The sequence below is a fragment of the Chenopodium album genome, chromosome 19 (genome assembly GCF_948465745.1).
Source record: "Chenopodium album chromosome 19, dcCheAlbu1.1, whole genome shotgun sequence".
Taxonomy (NCBI): Eukaryota; Viridiplantae; Streptophyta; class Magnoliopsida; order Caryophyllales; family Amaranthaceae; genus Chenopodium; species Chenopodium album.
In genome coordinates, this window is record NC_137852.1 from 19212239 (window position 1) to 19234013 (window position 21775).

General features: G+C 37.5%; 1 protein-coding gene across 1 annotated transcript; it reads right to left on the reverse strand.

Annotated features, from left to right (window-relative positions):
* Positions 1 to 3455: 3455 nt before the first annotated feature.
* On the reverse strand, positions 3456 to 7992 carry LOC145594147 (xyloglucan O-acetyltransferase 3-like). Its single transcript, XM_081650482.1, has 3 exons — positions 7716 to 7992; positions 7080 to 7363; positions 3456 to 4414 (listed from the first exon to the last, which is right to left on the reverse strand). The coding sequence occupies exons 1-3, from the start codon at positions 7990 to 7992 to the stop codon at positions 3629 to 3631; spliced, it is 1347 nt and encodes a 448-aa protein (XP_081506608.1). The 3' UTR covers positions 3456 to 3628.
* Between the last annotated feature and the right edge of the window lie 13783 nt (positions 7993 to 21775).

Below are 21775 nucleotides of genomic sequence, written 5' to 3' on the forward strand. Positions count from 1 at the left end.
AAGATCTAGTCATCTGAGTTTCCTCCATTGAATTCGTTAATTTGAAACTGATGAGTGACATTTATGTCACTCCTAAGGAGTAGTTTTAGAGTCTCTTTCGTGTTTATTTTCCCTTTCTTTCTCTTGTTTTCTCTTTAATAAAGTTTCTAGTTTATTTTGGTAATTTTGAAGTGTTTTAGTTTATTTTCTTTATTTTATTAGCTTTAGTTTATTTCCGTATTTTATTTTACTTTATTTGTTTGTTTAGTTTTTGTTTTATTTTTATTAGTTTAGTTTTATGCCTTTTATTTTCTATTTCATTTTATTTAGTTCTATTTTATTTATTTTATTTCATGTCCCGATCCTCTCCTCGGTTTTCTTTGTGTGTAGGTTTGCAATCGTATTAAGGTTCAAAGCTCAAGTGTGTTCCGAGTTTCAAAGTCACATTCGTGTTCGAGGTCCAAGCACGATTTACAAGCTTCTAAGCCCCAAAGCTGCTGCCCCTAACCCTCCTTTGCTTAGCCAACCCCTGCTGCCAGCTTAACCATCACCACACCCTTCACTAACCTTCACCACACACTCTTCACCTCACTTCCCCTGCCCCCTCACCCACACAACAGCCACAAATCAACTCCCCTATTTCCACCGCACTTCACCCAATTAACCACCACGCAGCCACTGCACCAGCCACCCAACAGCCGCCAAACCCCAACATCGCAACCACGCACATCAACAACAGCAACCAAACCACCTCCAATCAACCTCCACCAATTCGCACCTCCCCTGCTTCACCCAGCAGCCACCGCGCAACCATCAACAACACCAACAGCAGCGACAGCAACCATCAACAACACCAACAGCAGCGACAGCAACCATCAACAACACCAATAGCAGCGACAACAACCACCACCAACAACAACAACAGCAACGAGCGTCAACCAACACCACGCAGCCCTCTGCTCAACACCTCAATTTAGCCCCAATTTTATTGGAGCTTCGCGGCCGCGCAGCCCTGTCAGAAGGCGCACAACTGGAGTCGAAATTCAGAGTTGAGGTAGTAAGTTTGCGCGACCTCTGCGCGGTGTCTTCGCGGGCGCGTAAATCGGGGTTCAATTTGAACCGCATCACGAGCTTTGCACGTGATTATTAATGAAGATCAACAACCTTGATTGATGCTCAATGATATGCAATGATATTGAATGGTTGTGATTCGATGATGAATGGCTATGATCGAACGGTGATGGCTAGTGATGCACTTCAATGGAGAATTGAGCAGCCAAGTCGAAGAGAGAGAAAGAAAATAGTCTGATGGTTTTGGGGGATTTGTGGATTTTTATTTTCTTTTAATTTTATTTCATTTTTATTCCCTTTTTCTATTTTCCTTTTCTTATTTTTCTTTTCTCTTTTATTTCTTATCTTTATTTATTTTCTTCTTTTATTTTTCTATTTTTCCCAGTTTTATTAAGTAAGTATAAATACCCATTTTTGGGGTAATGAAAAGGAGAACATTTTTTTAGCTATTATTCTAAACTCTCTAATTAGTTTTAGGAGAGCTTCTCTCTCTAGGTTTAGCTTAGGATTAGAGTAGTTTAGAGAGAGAAAGTGAGGGTTTCACCATTGTTGAGCTTGGATTTTGAAGAAGAAGATTGATCATCTTGTTTGTAGATTTACATTTTCAATCAATGAGAATCTCTAACTCTCTCTCCTCTATTTTTATTGCTTTGATTTTTATTATTGTTTTAGTTGTTGGTATTACTTGTTAATCATGTTGATTCTTGGTTATTTGTTAATTAATCTTGTTATTAACATGATTAGTGAGTAATTTCCCCATTGAGGGGATGGTTGTGGTGTAGTTGGATCTTGAGCATGTTCTAGGTTTAGAGTTGATTTATTTGTGATTAAAGTCTTTATATGCTTGATATTCTTTAATCCTCTTGCAAGTGCACATTGTTGGTTGATTAAAGGTGAAGCTTTGCTAACAAGGAACGGAAGTTGACTTAGTTAAGGTTCATTAGTATCGATTGTTATTTAATAGTACCTCCTAGTATATGGTTCTAATGTGGAAACATAGAGGCTATGTTAGGAGAAGCCAATTGACCCCGGAAGGCGGCTAGATTGGATCTTTTATTTCGATATTTGAGCATGTTTAGTTCATAATTAATTCAACTTCTATGCTTTTGTTTATGTTCAAGTGAATGCTATACCTAAACCATTTCCCTTAATGTTTTATTTCTTGTTCTAGCATTTTTAGACTTTAGTTTATTTATCTCCTATTCCGGACTAGCTTAATTGTCAATAACATTTGGTGGTGTTTAACCGTTCTCTGTGGTTCGACCCCTATGCTTGCCTTATACTCGTATTAGGTTTGTTTAGGTTGTATAAATTGTATTTGATCTAGGGATAGACAATTGACGACGCGTTTATTCCCCTGTCAGAAGCTCCCGCCGGTTTCTCTTCTCCTCTTCGAGATCCGAAATCCCCTACTCCCTTTTAAGGGAAATGTGTTTAAATTCCTCATGAATCCATTTCTTCATAAGTTGTTCACCATCTGTTCGAGAAAACTGCATATATTTTTGTTTTTTTTTTATTTTGGGCTGATTAGGTGATTTCCGACGCCAAAAATCACAGGACCACCGCTCTACCACTTGTAATGGAATGATATTCTAGCTTAGTAAATATTGTATAAAATCTAAGAACTAATACAGATTAAGACTTGATAATTTGATAGATAATGGCTAGAAGTTTACAAAGGTAGTAGGTTTAGCCTACAACTCTCCTATTGACAACTTGAGGTTGCAACTATCTTTTTCTAATAACTCAATTCATGCCTACTTTCTTCTTTCTACTCTCTCTCTATTTAAACTAAGGCAAGACATCTTACCTAATAATACTAGGTTATTGGGGAGAGTGGGTAGGGCTTTTTATTTTTTTTTATAAAAATTAAATATTTCTAAAAAAATTTATTTTTATTGTTTTGACTAGCTAAGTGCCGACACGTTATAAGTTAGCTAGATGATTGGTTGGGATCACTTGAAGCAAATTCATATCAAAATTTGTATTATTAAATAATAATCCATAGTTGGGATTATTTTCGATGAATGAGCCAAAGTTGGGATTATTCTAGTTAATTTTAACTTAATTTTAATGCTAAGTATGTATTATTAAAAGAATATTGACCTAAAAATTCAATCCCAGCAGAAATCCTCTCATCGACTATGGATCTTTAGCACTTTAGCAGATATATTCTGTTCAAATTTACATACATACAATCATAAACTACCTATATCTCTATTGTAGTCCATACTAGTTTCTGTATCAACGCGATTCAATCAGGCAACACAGAATTTCCTGCAGGATTCCTTAATTCCTTTTCTACCTTATAACAGTCTTGTAAGATCTCTTGTATAACGACTCACTATCAAAGGCAGCAAAATACATCCAAAGCAAATCGAAAAGCTTACTATCCTGTAAATTTCTATAACCACATAACTTAAATATTGACATATTCCCTGAAATAATGAGTACAAAGAATGTTGAATGACTCGAACTTGTGTGTTTACTGATCAATTTCATGGCAAAAACAAGTGTATTATTATCAGATGTATACTATATCCTTTCTCTGTATGTGCCCTGTAGTTTTCTACTATAATCATGAGGATAATCCAACCTCTTTCTGCAACACAGTCAACAAGAAATCGTTCCACGCATCAATAGGACCGGGCATGCACCAATGTACACAGTCATTATACCCCTTCATCCATTTGTTACCCCAGAACTCACTAGGGTGACCATCAGGCCTCATTAACATTGCCCAAGTTATATCCAAAGCCCTTAACTTCCTCTGCCCTCGTCCCTGATCCTCTTTTCTTGCCCTTTCGAGTTCTTCCATTTGTATCTTTCTTAACTCTAACTCGAAACTCTTTTTCATCTCTTTACCTTTCTCCTCGCTATGAGGGCTAGTCCGATTACAACTACCTCCAGTGTCCCAAGCACCATTCTCAAAATGTGCTGGTGAGAATGTCCTTATTAAGGTCAACATATCTTTCTTGCATCCTTTGCAGTTGTTGATGTACTTTAATGCTGCTCGAAATGACATTCTTAAGGAGTAATTAAGGCCTAACTCCTGAACGTTTTTATCGTTGCAGTAAACACACCCGATTAATTTGCCTTGGTCATATAAGTAGTTCTTCCTGAAGAACCAGTGAGCACTTGAGATGATGACATAGTCTAATCCAGGGAGTCTTGAGGCCCATTTCTCATCAACCTCGTCGAGATGAAGGTCAAAACTGCCAGTGCCAGAATTATTCACCATTCTTTCCTTTGACTTCACAAGAAATTTGGACCAAAACATCAGGAGAGTGAAGTTGGATGCAGGAAAATGCCATGTTCGGAACCGGTCCTCAGAGTCTTTGTATACATCTATTGGAGTTTCTACCTGCAATAGGGCAATTAAAGCAACAGTTAGATTGTGCATGGTATGTTTTTATCATCAAAGAGCTAATTAATTCATACTAATCATGCAGGTCAATTCAGGATTTTGTCAACATAGAAGCACAAATGCACTAATGGTTCATTGAGTTACAATTTCTGATTCAAGATACTTGTGTTGGTGCTAGTTTAAGCTTTAACATTTGCAGCATAATATCTAATTTGAAAAAAAAAAAAAAAAGTAAATACTCATGATTAAAATTAGTTGTTAGATCATGAGACTTTGAAAGGCTAGCTATACTAATGCTATACCTTACTAGTTACTAACCTTAATCTGAATAATAAGTTGCATTTAATCAGGGATATTATTTTCGAATTCAATGTAACGAACTTAAGTATATTTCATGACTACGTATTACATATTTTCATATCCTGATGATCACTATTATTGTACATAAATTAAAGGTCGATATAAGGAAAATAATCACAATGTTCAATTATTTTGAGACAGCCTAAAATAAAATGTGATTGATGATTTTAGTTCACAACTAGAACCTTTATAAACGTTATTCGTGCAAACCAAAAGTATTACTAGTAATTAAAGACAGACATGTGATTTTGCTGAGAGTTGATGACTTGAATCAATTCTTACATGCACTTTCAACAAATTTCGGTTCAGCAACTTTTGTGTTCATAACGAAAGATCCAACAATTAAGCAACATTGTACAAAAGCAAAGGAAATTCTAAACAATAAACGAATTAAGCAACATTGTACAAAAGCAAAGGAAATTCTAAACAATAAACGAAGTAATACTTTACTAGACAAATCAACTTCCTAACTACCTCTTTTACAACTTTATCTGGCTTTGTTATATTCAATCAACTCTTTATAATGAAGAATCCAACAATACTTCAGTAATACTCTCTTTCATCTTTTGTTAATCTTTAAGAATTGACCATTTTTCTCTCACAAAAAAATTCCAAAGGTAAAGATTAAATAGAGACGGAGGGAATAGTTGTCTCGTATTTATCCCCTTCCCCATCACACACACACACAACTCCATTTTACTCAATATTGTGGTGCGTTTGGAAATCTAATACTCTATAACACAATTTATTCAAAGAAAGACAAACTATTTCGTATTCGAAAATATTACAGGTGACTATTACATTACGAGTAGTGCACACTCCGTGTACTCTCAATTTTAAGTAGTACAAACCTCATGTGCAAGTAAATTGCACACATACATAAATTTTCATTCAACAATTGATCAGAAAGAAGTAGAAAATTACTAATCTAAAGAGTTGATTTTCTATGTAATACGGTTATGCTTAGACAGCAAATTTTGACATTCTTATCACGCGTGACAGCAAAAACCAATTACTTGAAATATTTCCTCATTCTGCCACTAATTGTGATTTTTTCTTTAACTTTAGGCTTAATCATCCTCAAAGAAACTTAAAAAAAATTTCTGTTTGATTAATATGCTCAATTTCACTTTTAAAGTGGTTGTTTGTTCTATATTATATTCATTAATGCTATGACTTATGAGTTTTATATTGGTGTGAAATTGACCAACTTTTTGTTTATAAATTATGTTTCAGCAAGCATCAGTTTTTCTAATGAAGTTATTGAAAAGGGAATTTTGAACCTTTTTTTTCATGAGCTAAAACACCAACTATGTACGACTTTGGCATAAAAATATAGAAGTATTGATGAAATCCAAGATGTTTTTAAACCCCAAGCTCTAAAACTTTCTAGATTAAAATTATTACGTGCTACACATTTTTCATTTTCAGAGTAGATTATGAAGTGAAAGGCTCCCAAAGTCCAAAGAAATTTTATTTGGAAAAAAATAAAGACTTTTCTTCAGTAATTTACAACTAATGTTAACAATAACAAAAAATTAAATTAATTTAACCTAGATGTGAACACGTGATAGACTATTCTTTTCATTTCTTGCATAAATACATACAAACCATTCAATTTCAACACTAGTACTTTATAAAGGTGAAAGGATCGGACTATATAAGAGAACGGAATAAAGGAGATTACTAAAGTTTTGACAAAATAGAACCTTAGCTTGTTTGCTCCCCTCTCATTTTTTGGAGTCAAAATGACCTACCAAAATCAATTTTATGATAATCAGGCCACAAAAACAGACTGAATTCTCCTCAAAATGTATTGTACTCCTGCTATGAATGGAAATTACAAACAAAAGAGGGATTGTGAAAGAAATATTCTTTCTTTCTCTAATCACTTCTCGATTTTATATCTCGACGATTTATTAACTAGATATACCCTCACACAACGTGACAATAGTCACAACTTAACTTAAATGTCATATACTTCGTAGAGTAAGCACTAAAAATATACAAAGGCAGAACAAAAAAATAACAACTTCAATAAATTACCACAAAAGATATCATAATTGCTTGCAAACATAACATGGAATATGCATTAAATCATAACTCCACAATCACGCTACGTATATATTCCTCAATTGCCTGCATTTCTCTTCCACAATTTTGTACATTTTCATTCCATTGGGATCACCAATATGGATACTCTCACTTTACGTGTAAAATTGTCACATTACTAATTTAACTCACACTATTATGTATCAATGTGATTATTAATTCTGGATAATTTAAGATAAATAAAACTAACCTGCGATAGAAGGCATAGGAGAGATTCCATTTGATTCCGAGCAACAGAATCACCCACAAAAGCCAATTTTTTTCCACCAACAATTTTCAGAAATTTATGAGGATTAAATCTTGGAAGCTCACAATTATCTGGTTTCCATCTCCAATTCACAAAATCTATGTCAATTCTTCCATTTTTGAAGCAATTTTTCGAGTCCGGAATTGTTACACAACTAGTTGATGTATACTTCGATCCATTTATATCTGGTACCCATTTTCCCTTAAACAAGTCACAATTATCATCACCTAATAATGAAACACAAATTAGCAATACAAAAGAAAAGAAAAAAATTAAGTGAACATTAAAAACTATGGTAAAAAATTAACATTTATAGTTATGAAATGAAACGTTACTATAAGTCTAAATTAAAATGATCACATATAAACAATCTTGAACGTAACGCTAGAGAAATCAGGAAATGGGTATACGTCACATAACTCACATTAATAAAACAAGAAATTACACCAAAGAATTTGCAAGAATGGAAGAACACATTTTTTTTTGAATCTACGACTAGTGTAACAAACAAAAAAGAACGGATGGAGTATCTCGTCTCGAAAAAACTAAATTTCGAGAATCGAATTTAGGATTACATACCAGATTGTTGTTTAATCCGCGCTCGAGGAAAGTGATGTTCTTGTTGACGTCGTTCTTGTAGTTTATGTTGTTGAGATGAGAAATGAAAAGATTTAGGAGAGTAAAGAAGAAAAAGGCTAATAAAAGAGGTAAAAACAAGAAACCATAACAAAATTGGAGGTACTCCAATTACATTTCTGTAACTTTTTATGAAATTCCTATGATTTCTTGCATTATGAATTTTATCATATGATAATGATGATGATGATGATGATGGGTTTATTGTATTTGTCTTCATTTCTTCACTATTCAACCATGCAAATAGAAGAGAAAAAGCATCAAAATAAAATTTCAAGAAAGAATTTATTTGGGTTTTTTTTTTGGGAAAGATAATTTTTTTTTCTTTTTTTTTTTTTTTTTGGGAAGAATGAAAGAATTGGTTGTATTTTGCCCTGTTTTTGTGAGTGAAAGGGGTAGTAGTCAGCTGTAAGCAGCAAAAGGTCAAATAAAGAAAGCGAATAAGAAGGATAATATTTATTTTGTACGATGATTTATTGATTTGGGTGTTATAATGTTTGTATTTGATTTGTACAAGTGTCTAATAAGTTGGTTCAGGGGAATTTTCTTTATTCTCTGAGGAAAAAATAAAACTGATTTGATCGATCTCAGTGAGAGGTTGCACGTATTGCGCTCAACTTGATTCATAGACGGCCTTTTATAATGGTTTAAATATTCCCATTCCCCTCCTTGTTTATGTGCACCTCGGTTGAGCTATATCGCCAATATGGATCTAACCGTCGACAAACTTTTAAATAAAACGGATGTTCAGTAAATTACTGAACATCCGTTATAAAGTGACAATAAAATATGCAAAAGTTACACTAAAACGCACAAAAGTTACCTTGACATATATAAGTATTTTTTATGCTTTATTGATAAATTTGACAAAAGTGACACTAAATTTGACAAAAGTGACACTAAATCTGACAAAAGTGTACCCGATGTACAGTAAATTACTGAAAACTGGTACAAAAGTTTTCCCTAACCGTCTAAGTTAAGATTAAATCGGGTTATTTCCGGTTGGATGATTAATTCTTGAATTCAAATGTATGTTAACTATATATGTTGGCTATGGGAGTGTTTGGTTATGAATTTTTTAAAACAGAACGAGATATATGACTAATTTAAAAAGCAATTAGGGGTGTTTTGTAACGAGCTGTTTGAAAGAACTTTTAATTTTATTGTTATTTTAATTTATACATTAAAATAGCTAGTAATAGTTTTTACCAAAGATTTTCTTATAAAAAACTAATTACAATCAGGTAGTCAAACAATTAATACAAATAGCTAACAACTGGCCAAAGAAGTGTATGTTCTGATTTACTGAACTAAGTTGAATTGAACTTATTAGAGCTGAGCAGAACTGAACTGAACTAATTAGAGCTGAACTGAACTAAACCGAACTATTTGACTATTGATTAGTGAATTTTAAATACGAATTAATGATCTTTGATTATTTATTATTATAAAAATAAGTGTATATACAAAAATACATATTAAAATATTTATGAAAAATAATAATAATAATAATCAAAGATAATGATCGGTGGTTGTCAGACTTCGTTCCTGGTTGTGTTATGTCGGCGGCAGCTCAGCGGAAGCGGGACAAATATGGGGCACATTGCAGGGCTATTGGCTATGGTTTTCTTCCTTTCTCCTTATATTCATTAGGGGAATTAGACAAGGATGCTATTGCGTTGCTGAAGCGGGTTCAGGCGTTCGCTAAGACTCAGGATATTGGTGATCGTGCAGCTGCTCACATCTTCTGTAGAATCGGGTTCGCTATAGCTAGAGGGGTGGGGGCTCATATTGTATCTCGGCTACCCACCAATTTATTGTAAATTGATTGACTCTGTAGGTTTTTTTGATAATAATAATAATAATAATAATAATAATAATAATAATAAGGCTTTGTTATAGCTAGAGGAGTGGGGGCCCAGATTGTATCTCGGCTTCCCACTAATTTGTTGTAGGTTGTATGATTATTATTTTTGTGAAAAAATAATAATAATAATAATAATAATAATAATAATAATAATTATTATTATTATCTTTGATTATTTATTATTATTATTATATATATATATGTGTATATACAAAAATACATGTTAAAATATTTATGAAAATTAATATTATAATAATAATAACAATAATTATAATTATAATTATTATTATTATTGTTATTATTATTATTATTATTATTATCATTGTTGTAATATATGTTAAAATGTATGTAATTTGGCTTAAATTATCATTAGAAATATCATTAGACATAAAAATAAACTGAACTGAACTTAAATAAGCTGAAGAAAACGGGTCTGAAGTTATCAGTGCAGCTCAAAGCTAATTGCCCAACTAAGCCATATCAATCATGTTTGGATTGAGTTGTATCTTAGGTATTTTGATTATAGCAATCATGTTTGGATTGAGTTGTATCTTAGGTATTTTGATTATAGCAATCATGTTTGGATATGATTGAGTTGCATCTTAAGTATTTTGAATATCTCATTTTTATTTAAGACATTAGCTTGGGTCTTGTACAACATGCAACTGTACGAAATTTTACAAAGATTTACAATAATTTGTAGTTCAACATTTTTTTTTATTACTTTTTATTTTTACAAATTTGTGTATGATAATGCTTTGAAAATTTCTAAATGATAAAATTAAGTCGCAACCTATGTGATTAAAAAAAATTAAAAATTAAATTTTCTGAATTCTTGTTAAAATATCTACTTAATTTTCTATAAGTATAGTAGTTGCGAAAATTTATGATGAATTTAGAAGTAAAAATAGCAATATAGCGAAAGCTAAGTTCAAATTTTACACCAATTCTATATTATTGTTTTAATTAACAAATATCAAAATTACAATTATAAAAAGAAGCAGTTAGTTCCCTTTAGGGTTTTTTCTCTTAAGAGGGTTTCCTTCTAGTCATTTTTAGTTTTTGCTTCTTCTCGAAGGTTTGTTTGGCTTTTATTTCCGTTTTGCCCTTTGTTTTTCTCAATTCTGTTGATTATGGTGAGTCTCGAGGAAAATTCTGATGCACTATTAGACTATAACAAGGAGAATAACGAGATTGATTGGGAGGATGATGGGGGTGGAGAAGAGGACGCCCAAATTGAACTAGCAATAGTGGGAAAAATCCACACTTCCTGCAATGTGAATTCTAATGCCCTAATGAATAAGATGAAGAAAGTATGGAACCCCAAACATGGATGCGAGGCGAACATTATCAGGGATAAAATTTACTTTTTCCAATTTCATCATTTGAAAGACAGGCAATTAATGACGGATTCTCAACTGTGGCACTTCGATCACCATGTTTTGATCCTGGATGACGCAAAAGGTAATTCAAAGCCCTCCGAGATTCCTCTTCACTTTGTGCCTTTTTGAATTTGTGTACATGATTTACCTTTTAAAGGTAGAAATAATGAAGATAATGCTAGGAGGATAGGTGATAAACTTGGATCTTTCATTGCTATGGACAAATCAGACGTGATAGGCATAAATAAATCCCTTCGAATTCGTGTTAGTGTTGATATAAATAAACCTCTAAAGAAGTTAGTGGAACTTAGGACTGGTAGGGGGTGATTGAAGTCCTTATCAAGTATGAGAAGCTGCCTGTTTTTTTTTTTTTTATGTGTGTGGTTAACTAGGTCATGGTGAGAAGGATTGTAATGAGAACGTTGTCTCGAGGAAGTTTAGTGAGAAGCTGAGTTTCTACTCCCTGGAAAGACACAAAAAATGAAGTGTCGGATGACGAGGAGTGCGGTCAAAAGGTTATGTATAACCAAAAAGCCTCAGCATAATACAGAGTCGAGCAAGTAGAATGTGAATGTTACTGGTGGCTCAACATCACCTGAAGCTGTCCCAAAGCTGAGTTTTATCACTGAAGGGGAGGATGGTGTCATGAATAATAAATCTTCAGGATCTTCTTGGACCGAGAAAGAAACTGCAAAAGAGAATTAGACTGGGTGTGCTACGATGCAACACATAAAAAAAGAGAAGAATGTAAGTGAAGGGGCTGTTCATGAAGCTCTGTTGTGTGTTCCTGATGAAGTTGGGGTAATACGAGGTAAGAGAAAGTGGAAGAGGGTAGCTAGAGAGGGAGGGGAAGGGAAAAATAAAGAAGAAAAGAAGGCGGCAGTGGGTAAGCGTGAAAGGGAAGGGGGATGTAATCCCCCGTAATTTTGTGAAATTTTTAAAATTAGATTTTAACGTATTTATGTGAATATTTAAGTATGATTATTTATTTACAAAATTTATTTTATATATGCAAATAAATTTAATGTTTATAAGGTTTATAAAATTATTTTATTAAATTATTTCTCTACCCATATTTTTCAATCATGAATGGTTATGCAAGTTCAACCCACTTTGTTTATAATATTGTAGCCCACTTTAAAATAAAGAAAACTTAAACTTTTATTCAAGCCCAACTCGTTAATCCTACTCTAACTTAAACTTGGAAACTAAGCCCATATAAATGCCAAAAACCCTCACATTCACCCTCACCTCACGTAAAATTCATAAGAGCTCCCCTTCCTCACTTCTTGCTTCTCTTTCATGAAAACAAAAGAACAAAAAATAAATAAATAAATAAAATCGCTGCCCAGCCACCGCCTCTGCTCAGCTGCCGCCGCCTGCAATCTCCGACCACCACTGCGCCACCCACGCAACATCCGTACAACACACTCCCTTCTCCCTCCTTCTTTCTTTTCTTTTTGTTTTTTAATTCAAGTTTTAATCTTTATTTGAATATTGTTCTTAATTTGTTATTACTATGATTTGATCATGTATATAGATTACAAAAGGTTATAAATTTATGAATTATACTATGTTTAATTTAGTGACTAAAATTTCAGATTTATTCAATTAAGAAAATAAGGGTTTAAAACTTGATTTTCATGGTTTTAGGGCTTAAAAACGTGTTAGTCAAGTTATTTAAATATATAGTTATTATATTATATTAAAATTATATTTTTGATGATTAAAACCAATTTTCAAATTTGTTAAAGTTTTAATTTTGGGTTTTATTTGAGGTAATTTCATCAATTCATGATTTTAATTTAGTTTCTACAAATAATTATTGGGGTTATTTTGTAAGTTTAAAGCATTGAATTTTGAAGAATAGTTTCAAGATTAAATTTTCAGATTTTTGTTTATTATTTTAAAGCCTGTAATTACATTAAATTGGTGGATTTTTAGGTTTAAAGCCTACTAACCTAATATATAATATTGGTAGTTTCAAAGATTATTACATTTTAAGATTTCATGTGTAAAATAAATTTTCATATTTGTATAAAGTTTTGACCTTGCAGTAATTTTATGTATAAAGGTGTATTTTAAGGTTTTTATGAAGGAAATCTAAAGAATTATATATAAGCTTTTGATTCTAATTAAAGAGAGGTTTTAAAGTGGTGTTTAATTGGATTTTGAAGGTTTTAAAGTAAGTTAGAATTGCTGTAAATTTGGTTGTTTGGGTATTGATTGAGATTTTGTTGTTTGGTTTAGGAGATGACCTCATAGATAGTGTTTCTAGTTGGTAAAGTGACCAACTAATTTATTTACTCAAGGTAAGTACAAGCTATGAAACGTTGCCTTTAGAAGCATGTTTAGGGATGTATCGAGAACCTAGTATCATGTATAGAGAAGACTGGGCATAATTGTTTGGTTATACATTGTGATTTCTATATGTTGTGAACTATGTTGCTTTGCAAGTATTATTTATGCATTAATTTTGCAAGATGCGCTTAGAGGCAATAGTATGTGAATATGTGGAATGATCTATTTATTATTACTCATTCATGATTATTGAAATAGAATGAGTAAAGGAAGAATTCAAGTCTTATAAGACGAGGTTAAGGTTTTGGGGTGCCTTATGTACTCAAGGTGTTTATACACCAAGGTAGTTAAAGGAATCAATAATAAACATTGCTTGTCACTAATAAATCAAGAATTGAATTGGAAATTTGGTGTACTTGATTGAATGGATATTGGATTGATTGTATAGTTTGCATATGAGTCATCACCAAGTCTAAACTTGTAAATCACGTAAAGTGCAAGATGGATGAGCAATAAAACTCTGGATTTGTGCACATCTAGAGTAATGACAATCAGGGGTTGGGGTACACGGGGTATTAGGTGTGCACTTTTCTCGAGGTCGTCTGATCTACGAGTCTCTTATTTCAAATACTTTTCAAAACTAGGAGTTGAATGAGATCTCATACTAGCTACGGTCACGGAGTCGCGCCCGTGGTTTCCGAAAGGAGGCATGGGGTTTTTCTTTTATTGATGTTCCAAATGGAGCATGGGATGGACAACCTTGCCTATTGCTTAATCCAATGATTAAAATGTAATGAGTCAACTACTATTAAGTATTAACTAATGAAGTCTTAATGAGGTTGACAAACGAGTCGTGTGTTGAGTCTATAATATAATTGTGTGCGATGATTGAATTTTAGTATCATGCTAGGGAGTTCTTATTATTTTTCGTAGCTTGTATGTACGCAGCTTTGTTGATTGCGTGCTTTTGGGTGTCTTTCTTTGGTCATGGCCTTCACCTTTCATGACCCTGTAATGATCCAATCTTTACACTTCTAATATTAAGGAGCAGACTTATCACATGTGTTTACATAGTTTGGACTTGCATCAAGGTGGTGGGATTTTGAGTGGAGAGTTGGTTATTGTTCATAGTTTATTTCTTTCCATAAGTTTGAATTTATTTAACCTCTGGTTTTATTTATTTACTACTTTTGTTGGGTTTTGAATAAGGGCCTTAATGGTTCCTGTTTAGGGTAAAAATACCCCAGGTACGTGGCCCAATCTCATAGTGACACGTGGCCCAGTAAAAAAGGCGACACGTGGCCCTGTGAGAGTGAGACACGTGTCCACCTGTCAGGGTGACACCCGTCAGCCATCTCTAAATGCCCCAATACAACAATCAGAAAGAGAAAAGGCCCTGATGACCTCAGGCCCAAATCTCGAGAAATCCTTGAAAGCCGTAAAACGGCGCCCCCCACGACACGTGGCGACCTCTGATTGTGCAGCCAATCATGTCACGAGATTCTAGGGCATAAACCCTAGGGGGCACATGTTCCCACCCCTATATATACCCCAATCATTTATGATGGGAGGGGTGGATTTGGACGTAACATTAATATAGAGCACTAAAAGCTCCAACTTCTCTCTACTTTCTCTCTCTAGCCTTTTCCGTTTCCGATCACTAACTTGATCGTCGGAGGCGAATATTCCGATCACCGGAATATTCGTTATTTTGCAGGTGTCCGAGTCTCATTGTCAGCAAAGAGCGACCAGTATCCGAGGGAATCACAAAAAACCCCGAAACATTTGGCGCCGTCTGTGGCGATACTCGTCCGTTATGGCAATAGATGGTCAGACACCTAATTCTGGTCCTCGTCCAGGCGAGGATGGATATGTAGAAGACATACGTACTACCATACATTCTAGCAATCCTTTGACTGCCTCATTTGAAGAGGCCGAACAACCTCCTGTCACCCCAGCTACTCTAATGGCCGAGCTGACTAAGCTCCGCAAGGAGTTGGCGGCTACCCTGCAAAAGGGGGGAGGAGGTACCTCCAAGAAGGCCAACAACAAGACCAATGCAACTGATGCTGGTAACACCCCATTCCGTCGTCCGCACGAAAGGTCTCCCCGAGTCCCACGGACCAACTTCTCTAGCCTGCTGGCGAAAATACAGTCGGCTGGGGGGAGGGGCAGACAGCCAAAAAGAGTTGAGACTGAGCCGTCATAGCGTTTCAAGGATGCAAGGGACTACATTCGGCACAAGCAAAGGGAGAGGGCCGCATATTCTGACACGGCCTCTACCCCAACCATGCCGGATGAGGCCTCTAACCAATCTTTCTCCCAATACACCAACACGGCCGCTTCCAGCAAGAGTCATACTATCACTCCCCGCCTAATTCAGCCATTACAATTTCAGCCCCCTCAAGTACTCAATGGGTTGATACAACCAACTCCCAAGTCTTTGGGCAATATGGGCCGTATGGTAAGATGTTCGGCCAGGCTCTTTACCTGGCTGGAACGTCCGCTCAGCCTCAGCCTATAGATTGGCAAATGCGCTTGTTGAATTTGGGAGACAAGCCGCATCCGTTTTCGCAAGACATACTAGCGTCCCCTCAACCAGCAAAAGTGAAGAGTGTACTAGTGGGTGCCTATGATGGTACGGGCAACCTAGAGGAGCACATTACCTCGTACAGGAACTTGATGTACTTGCAAAGTGTAGATGATGCTACATGGTGTAGATGCTTCCCGGCCACTCCCAAAGGGGTGGCCCAGGATTGGTTTAACAGCCTTCCAGCCAGATGCATCAATTGCTTTACCACCCTCAGTTTGTTGTTTGTGGAAAACTTCTCATACAACATCCCACCAAGAAAGACAAGTCTCAACTTGGCTAAAATTGTCCAAGGAAAGAATGAAGGACTACGCTCGTACGTCCAAAGGTTTAACCAAGAAAAAGCCCAAATTCATAATATTCCGGACGAAATGGCTTACTCATAATTTCTCCGGGGATCAAGGCATAATGGTTTTAAGTTTGATTTGGTAAGAAAAAAGATTCGGTCATACGCAGGTGTATTGCGGGAAGCCGAAGCCTATATTGAGGCCGCGGACTTTTGTTCGCTCACCAAATCAGAACAGCCGGCCAAGGGGGCTGAGAAGAAGCAATATTCTCAGCAAGACTCGGCCGGTCGAAAGAAGGAAGGAAACAAAAGAAAAGAAATCTGGGTAGCTGATGACAAGCAACCCAAGTCAAAGAAAAGAAAGACGTACGAGCCTCAGTATGAGTTCAACAAGGATGGTTACTCCATTTTGATGGAGATAAAAGACAAGTTTGAGTTTGAGAAGCCTCAGCCTTTGAGAGGCTCGGCCCAGTACAGAAACAAGAACAAGTATTGTCATTACCACAAGGATGTGGGTCATGACACGAACGAGTGTATTAACCTGAAGAGGCTGTTGGATAAGTTGGCCGACAAGGGTCTGCTGAAACCCTATGTGATCAAGTCCAAATTCACCTTCAAACGGACAGACAACACGTCCGAGAAAAAGTAACAAAGTGATAAGAAAAATGACAAGGAAGATGATGGGAATAGCACTGATTCAGGTTTTGTGGTCGTGATATCAGGAGGCTTTGCTTCAGGCGGCCCTACCATGAAAGGAATCAAGCAGGACGCTCGAAATTTGTCAAATGTGATGCAAACGGACGTCGTTAAGGCCGAGCCATTTCCTGAAGTGATCATAAGCGAGGCTGACCGCGAAGAGGTCAGAGCTTTGCACAATGATCCCATGGTCTTTGTAATGAAGATAGCGAATTTGAAGGTGGGACGGATATTGATTGATACGGGGAGTTCGGCCGATATCATCAGTCTCTCTGCCTTGAGGAATTTAAGCTTCCCAGAAGATGCTCTCCAGGATATAACTCACCCCTTAGTAGGATTTGGGGTGAATATCATTCATCCAATTGGACGGATTGACCTTCCCATCCGTTTCGGGCAGAAGGGAGAAGGAAGAGACATGGTCGTCCGTTTCCTTGTGGTAAAAGAGTTAACTGGGTACAATGTCATCCTTGGCCGCCCTACTCTCAATGCAGCCAAGGCGGTCATAGTGCCCCACTTGATGTTGCTGAAGTTTGAAAGGTCGGACGGAAAAATTGGAACAATTCAAGGAAGTCAGAAAATGGCTAAGGAAGGTAATCAGCTGGCCGTGAAGCCAACAGCACGCGGCCCAAAATTGTTAGAGCCTAAGGAAGAAGGAACCTCACTCCCAGCATACCAGGTCGGCCAGAAGCGTAAGGCGACCAGGCAAGAAGAAGCCTAGCAATTAATGACTGTCGGCCCGCCAGATGAGTTGAGGCCCCAGCCGGCCGGCAGCCACCAGGATATAGTGCTTGACTCCAACCACCCAGAACGGACAGTTAGTGTTGGCACTATAGCCTTGGGATTGCTTGGGGATGAGTTGGTTCAGTTGTTAAGAGAATTCAAAGATGTGTTTGCGTTTGAAGTTGGTGAAATGCCAGGAATAAGTCTTGACCTGGCCGTGCACAAGTTGGCCGTGAATCCTCTGATAAAGCCTGTCCGCCAGAAGAAGAGGAATCACGGAGAAGAGAGGAATCAGGCGGCCGCAACATAGGTAAAAAAGCTGCTGGACGCCGGTTTCATTCGGCAATGCTTTTACCCAGATTGGGTGGCCAATGTAGTTCTTGTGAAAAAGCCGAATGGGACTTGGAGGATGTGCGTGGATTACACGGACTTGAACAAGGCGTGCCCTAAGGATAGCTTCCCCTTGCCTAAGATTGACCGTTTGGTTGACTCTACGGCCGGACACGCCCTTATGAGTTTCATGGACGCATACTCCGGATTCCATCAAATTCCTTTGTGGGAAGAAGATCAAGAGAAAACAGCGTTTGTGACCGAGCAGGGGTTGTACTGTTACAAAGTTATGAGTTTCAAAGAATGCCCCTGCCACATTTCAGAGGCTTGTTAATACAGTCTTTAGAGATCAGCTCGGCCGGAACATGGAGGCATACATTGATGACATGATTGTCAAGTCAAAAGAGCCGGCCGACCATCTCAAGGATCTACGAGAAATGTTCACCGAACTCAGGCGGCATAAGATGATGTTAAATCCAAAGAAGTGTGTATTTGGTGTTGAGTCCGGCAAGTTTCTCGGATTTTTTATTGATCAACGTGGAATTGAGGCCAACCCTGAAAAGATTCAAGCCGTCCTTGACATGAAGTCTCCAAGAACAATCAAGGAAGTGCAAAGACTGACCGGCTGTTTAGCAGCCCTCGGAAGATTTTTGTCAAGGTCAGGGGATAAGTGCCGTTACTTTTTTCAAACCATTAAGAAGAAAGCCATGTTTGAGTGGACAGAGGAGGCTGAGGAAGCATTTGTACAGTTGAAAAGTCACTTGCATACATCGCCTCGCCTCGTCAGTCCGCTCAGGAATGAGAAATTATATATCTATCTTGCTATCTCCGAACATTCTCTAAGTGCCATCCTCCTTGCTGAAAGGGACGGCCATCAGGTGCCGGTGTATTTTATCAGCCATGTACTTCACAATGCTGAGCTTAAGTACCCCCCAATTGAAAAATTTGGCCTGGCCTTGTACATGGCATCAAAGAAGCTGCGGCCATACTTTTTAGCACATTCAATTGTGGTCTATACAGACCAACCCTTGAAGAAGCCGTTCTCAACATTAGAGGCAAGTGGCCGCATGTTCAAGTGGGCCTTGGAGCTCAGAGGTTTTGATCTTGTGTTTGAGCCAAGGAAGGCAATCAAGGGGCAAGCCTTTGCGGATTTTTTGGCTGAAATGACACGGCCTGATCTTCAACCGGCCGGGGACCAAGTCTGGAAAGTGTTTGTGGATGGTAGTGCAACAACGACCGGGTGTGGCGCTGGTATTATATGTGAATCTCCTGAGGGAGACAAGTATGAGTACGCGTTGAGGTTTTAGTTCGAAGCGTCAAACAATGAAGCTGAGTACGAAGCATTGTTGGCCGGCCTAAGGATGTATAAAGCGGCCGGGGCAACCAAAATTGAAGTATGCTCGGACTCCCGGCTAATAGTTCACCAAGTCAATGGTGGCTTCGAGGCCAGGGAGCCGGCCATGATGAAGTACATGCAGCTAGTTAAGGATGAGGCCGAGGGCCTAGAACATTTTTCTCTCAAGCAAGTTCCTCGTTCAGAGAATCATCAAGCGGACGCCCTCTCCAAATTGGCTTCCTCGGCATCATGTGATACTCCAAGATCAGTGTTTTGGGAAGTAAAGGAGAAAAGGAGCATTGATGCCGAGCCTGTTCAGATAATAGATAGAAGTTCAACCTGGATGGACGGAATTATTTCCTACTTAAGGGATGGAATACTTCCGGACGATCCAAAAGAGAGTTGGCTATTGAAGAGGAAGGCGGCCTGTTTCGAGATGAAGGATGGGGAGCTATTCAAAAGAGCCTTTGTGAAGCCTTACCTTAAGTGTATAACTCCTGAAAGAGGGCATGATGTGTTGGACGACCTTCATCAGGGGCATTGTGGCTCGCATATTGGAGACGAGCCTTAGCTAAAAAAGTGACACAATTGGGATATTACTGGCCGAGCTTGAATTCGGACGCCATGAAAATGGTGAAAAAATGTGACAAGTTCCAGAGATTTTCAACCCTTATTCATCGTCCAGCAAATAGTCTATCAGCCATCAGCAGTTTGCTTCCTTTTGCCAAATGGGGCATGGACATTTTGGGGCCGTACACTCCTGCATCCGGCCAGAGACGATATGTACTAGTGGCAGTAGACTACTTCACTAAATGGGTTGAAGCTGAGGCCGTCCGGGGCATTAAATGGACGGATGTGTCAGCCTTCATTTGGAAGAGCATAATCACTCGGTATGGGGTACCTCAGTCAATGGTGTTCGACAATGGACCCCAGTTTGAGACGCGTCAACTCAAGGAATGGTTGGGAGACCAAGGCACTACTCATTGCTTTGCCTCAGTCGGCCGACCACAAGCCAATGGTCAAGTTGAGGCCTATAACAAGTTGATTTCAAATGGGATCAAGCGCAAGCTTGAAAAAGCAGGCGGCCTATGGGCAGACGAGTTGGTCAATGTGCTATGGTCCATACGGACAACAGCAAAGAGTTCTACAGGGGAGACTCCATTCTTTTTGGTCTATGGAGCTAAGGCTGTACTCCCAATTGAAATGTATGACCCCACTTTGCGGGTAATGCTTTATGATGAATCGGCCAATTGGGAGGCCATGAAGACCGCCCTAGACTTCCTTCCAGAAGCTAGGGGCAATGCGGCGCTTAGGCATGAAATTTATCGCTTAAGGATGACAAGGGCATATAACCGCCGAGTGTCTAAGCGGCCGCTCAAAATGGGGGATCTAGTGTTGAGAAAAATGGAAGCTGTTGGTCGTGCCAATAAGGACGGCAAGTTGACTCCAAACTGGGAGGGGCCGTACCGAATCAGGGAAGAAGTCCGAGACGGCACATATCGCCTTGAGGCAATTGATGGCCGTCAGATCCCACGGACATGGAACACTGACAACCTGAAGAAATATCATGTTTAAGTTTAAATTACTTTAAGTACTTAGCCAAAAAGTTGTTTATGCAGCTAGGTCTACTGACCGAGCCTTGTAATTAAAGCCATACGGCCACAACAATGTACCTTTGACAAAATTAATGAAAAGTCAGGCATTGTTGAACTATTTGTTGTTTTACTTGTATTTATTTGCTTGTTATTATTAAAGGCCGAATCAAATGATTTACTAAGTTGTTTCCAATATAGCAACACGGCTTATCATTCTTATTGAATGGCCGAAGTAAAAAGGAAGCAAGGTTGCTCCCAATATAGCAATTCGGCCACACCAAAAAAAAAAAAAAAAAAACAAAAAAAAAAAAAAACTGATTAAATTCAGAAAACAATGCGTCCGCCCAATTCTAGGCGGACGATTGAGGCAAGGTATTCCAAACTTGTGTAGAAAGCAAGTGTCCTTTACAAATAGGGCAAGGGCATACCTAGGCGTTTGGCCCGGCCGAGCAAGGAATCTCTAAGTTGAGATAATACTTAGGATTTCTAGAGTACGTCCGAGCGATGGATTCAACGGACTACTCGTACAATGATAGCCGAACGACCAATTAAATTGATTCGGTGCTTCACCTAGTCCAAGGGCAATCATTACTATGATTTGATTAACTTGCTAGTCGTCATACCCTTTTAAGGTATAAAAACTACCAAGTTAATCAAACCACTTAGAGAATGGACTAGGCGAACACCGAATAAAGGGGCATACCCCTAGGAACGTACGAAAAGGCATAATGTTGAGACGTACGAAAATCATTCAAAAAACGCAAAATTGCAAAAAATTGCCAAGTATGAAACAAAGGTGAAAGAACCGCACAAAGGCGGACAAAATTTTCATTAATAGATTCGCACAAAGGCGGCCAAAATGTTTACAATACCGCTCTAACAGGCGGCTTCAAATTAGAA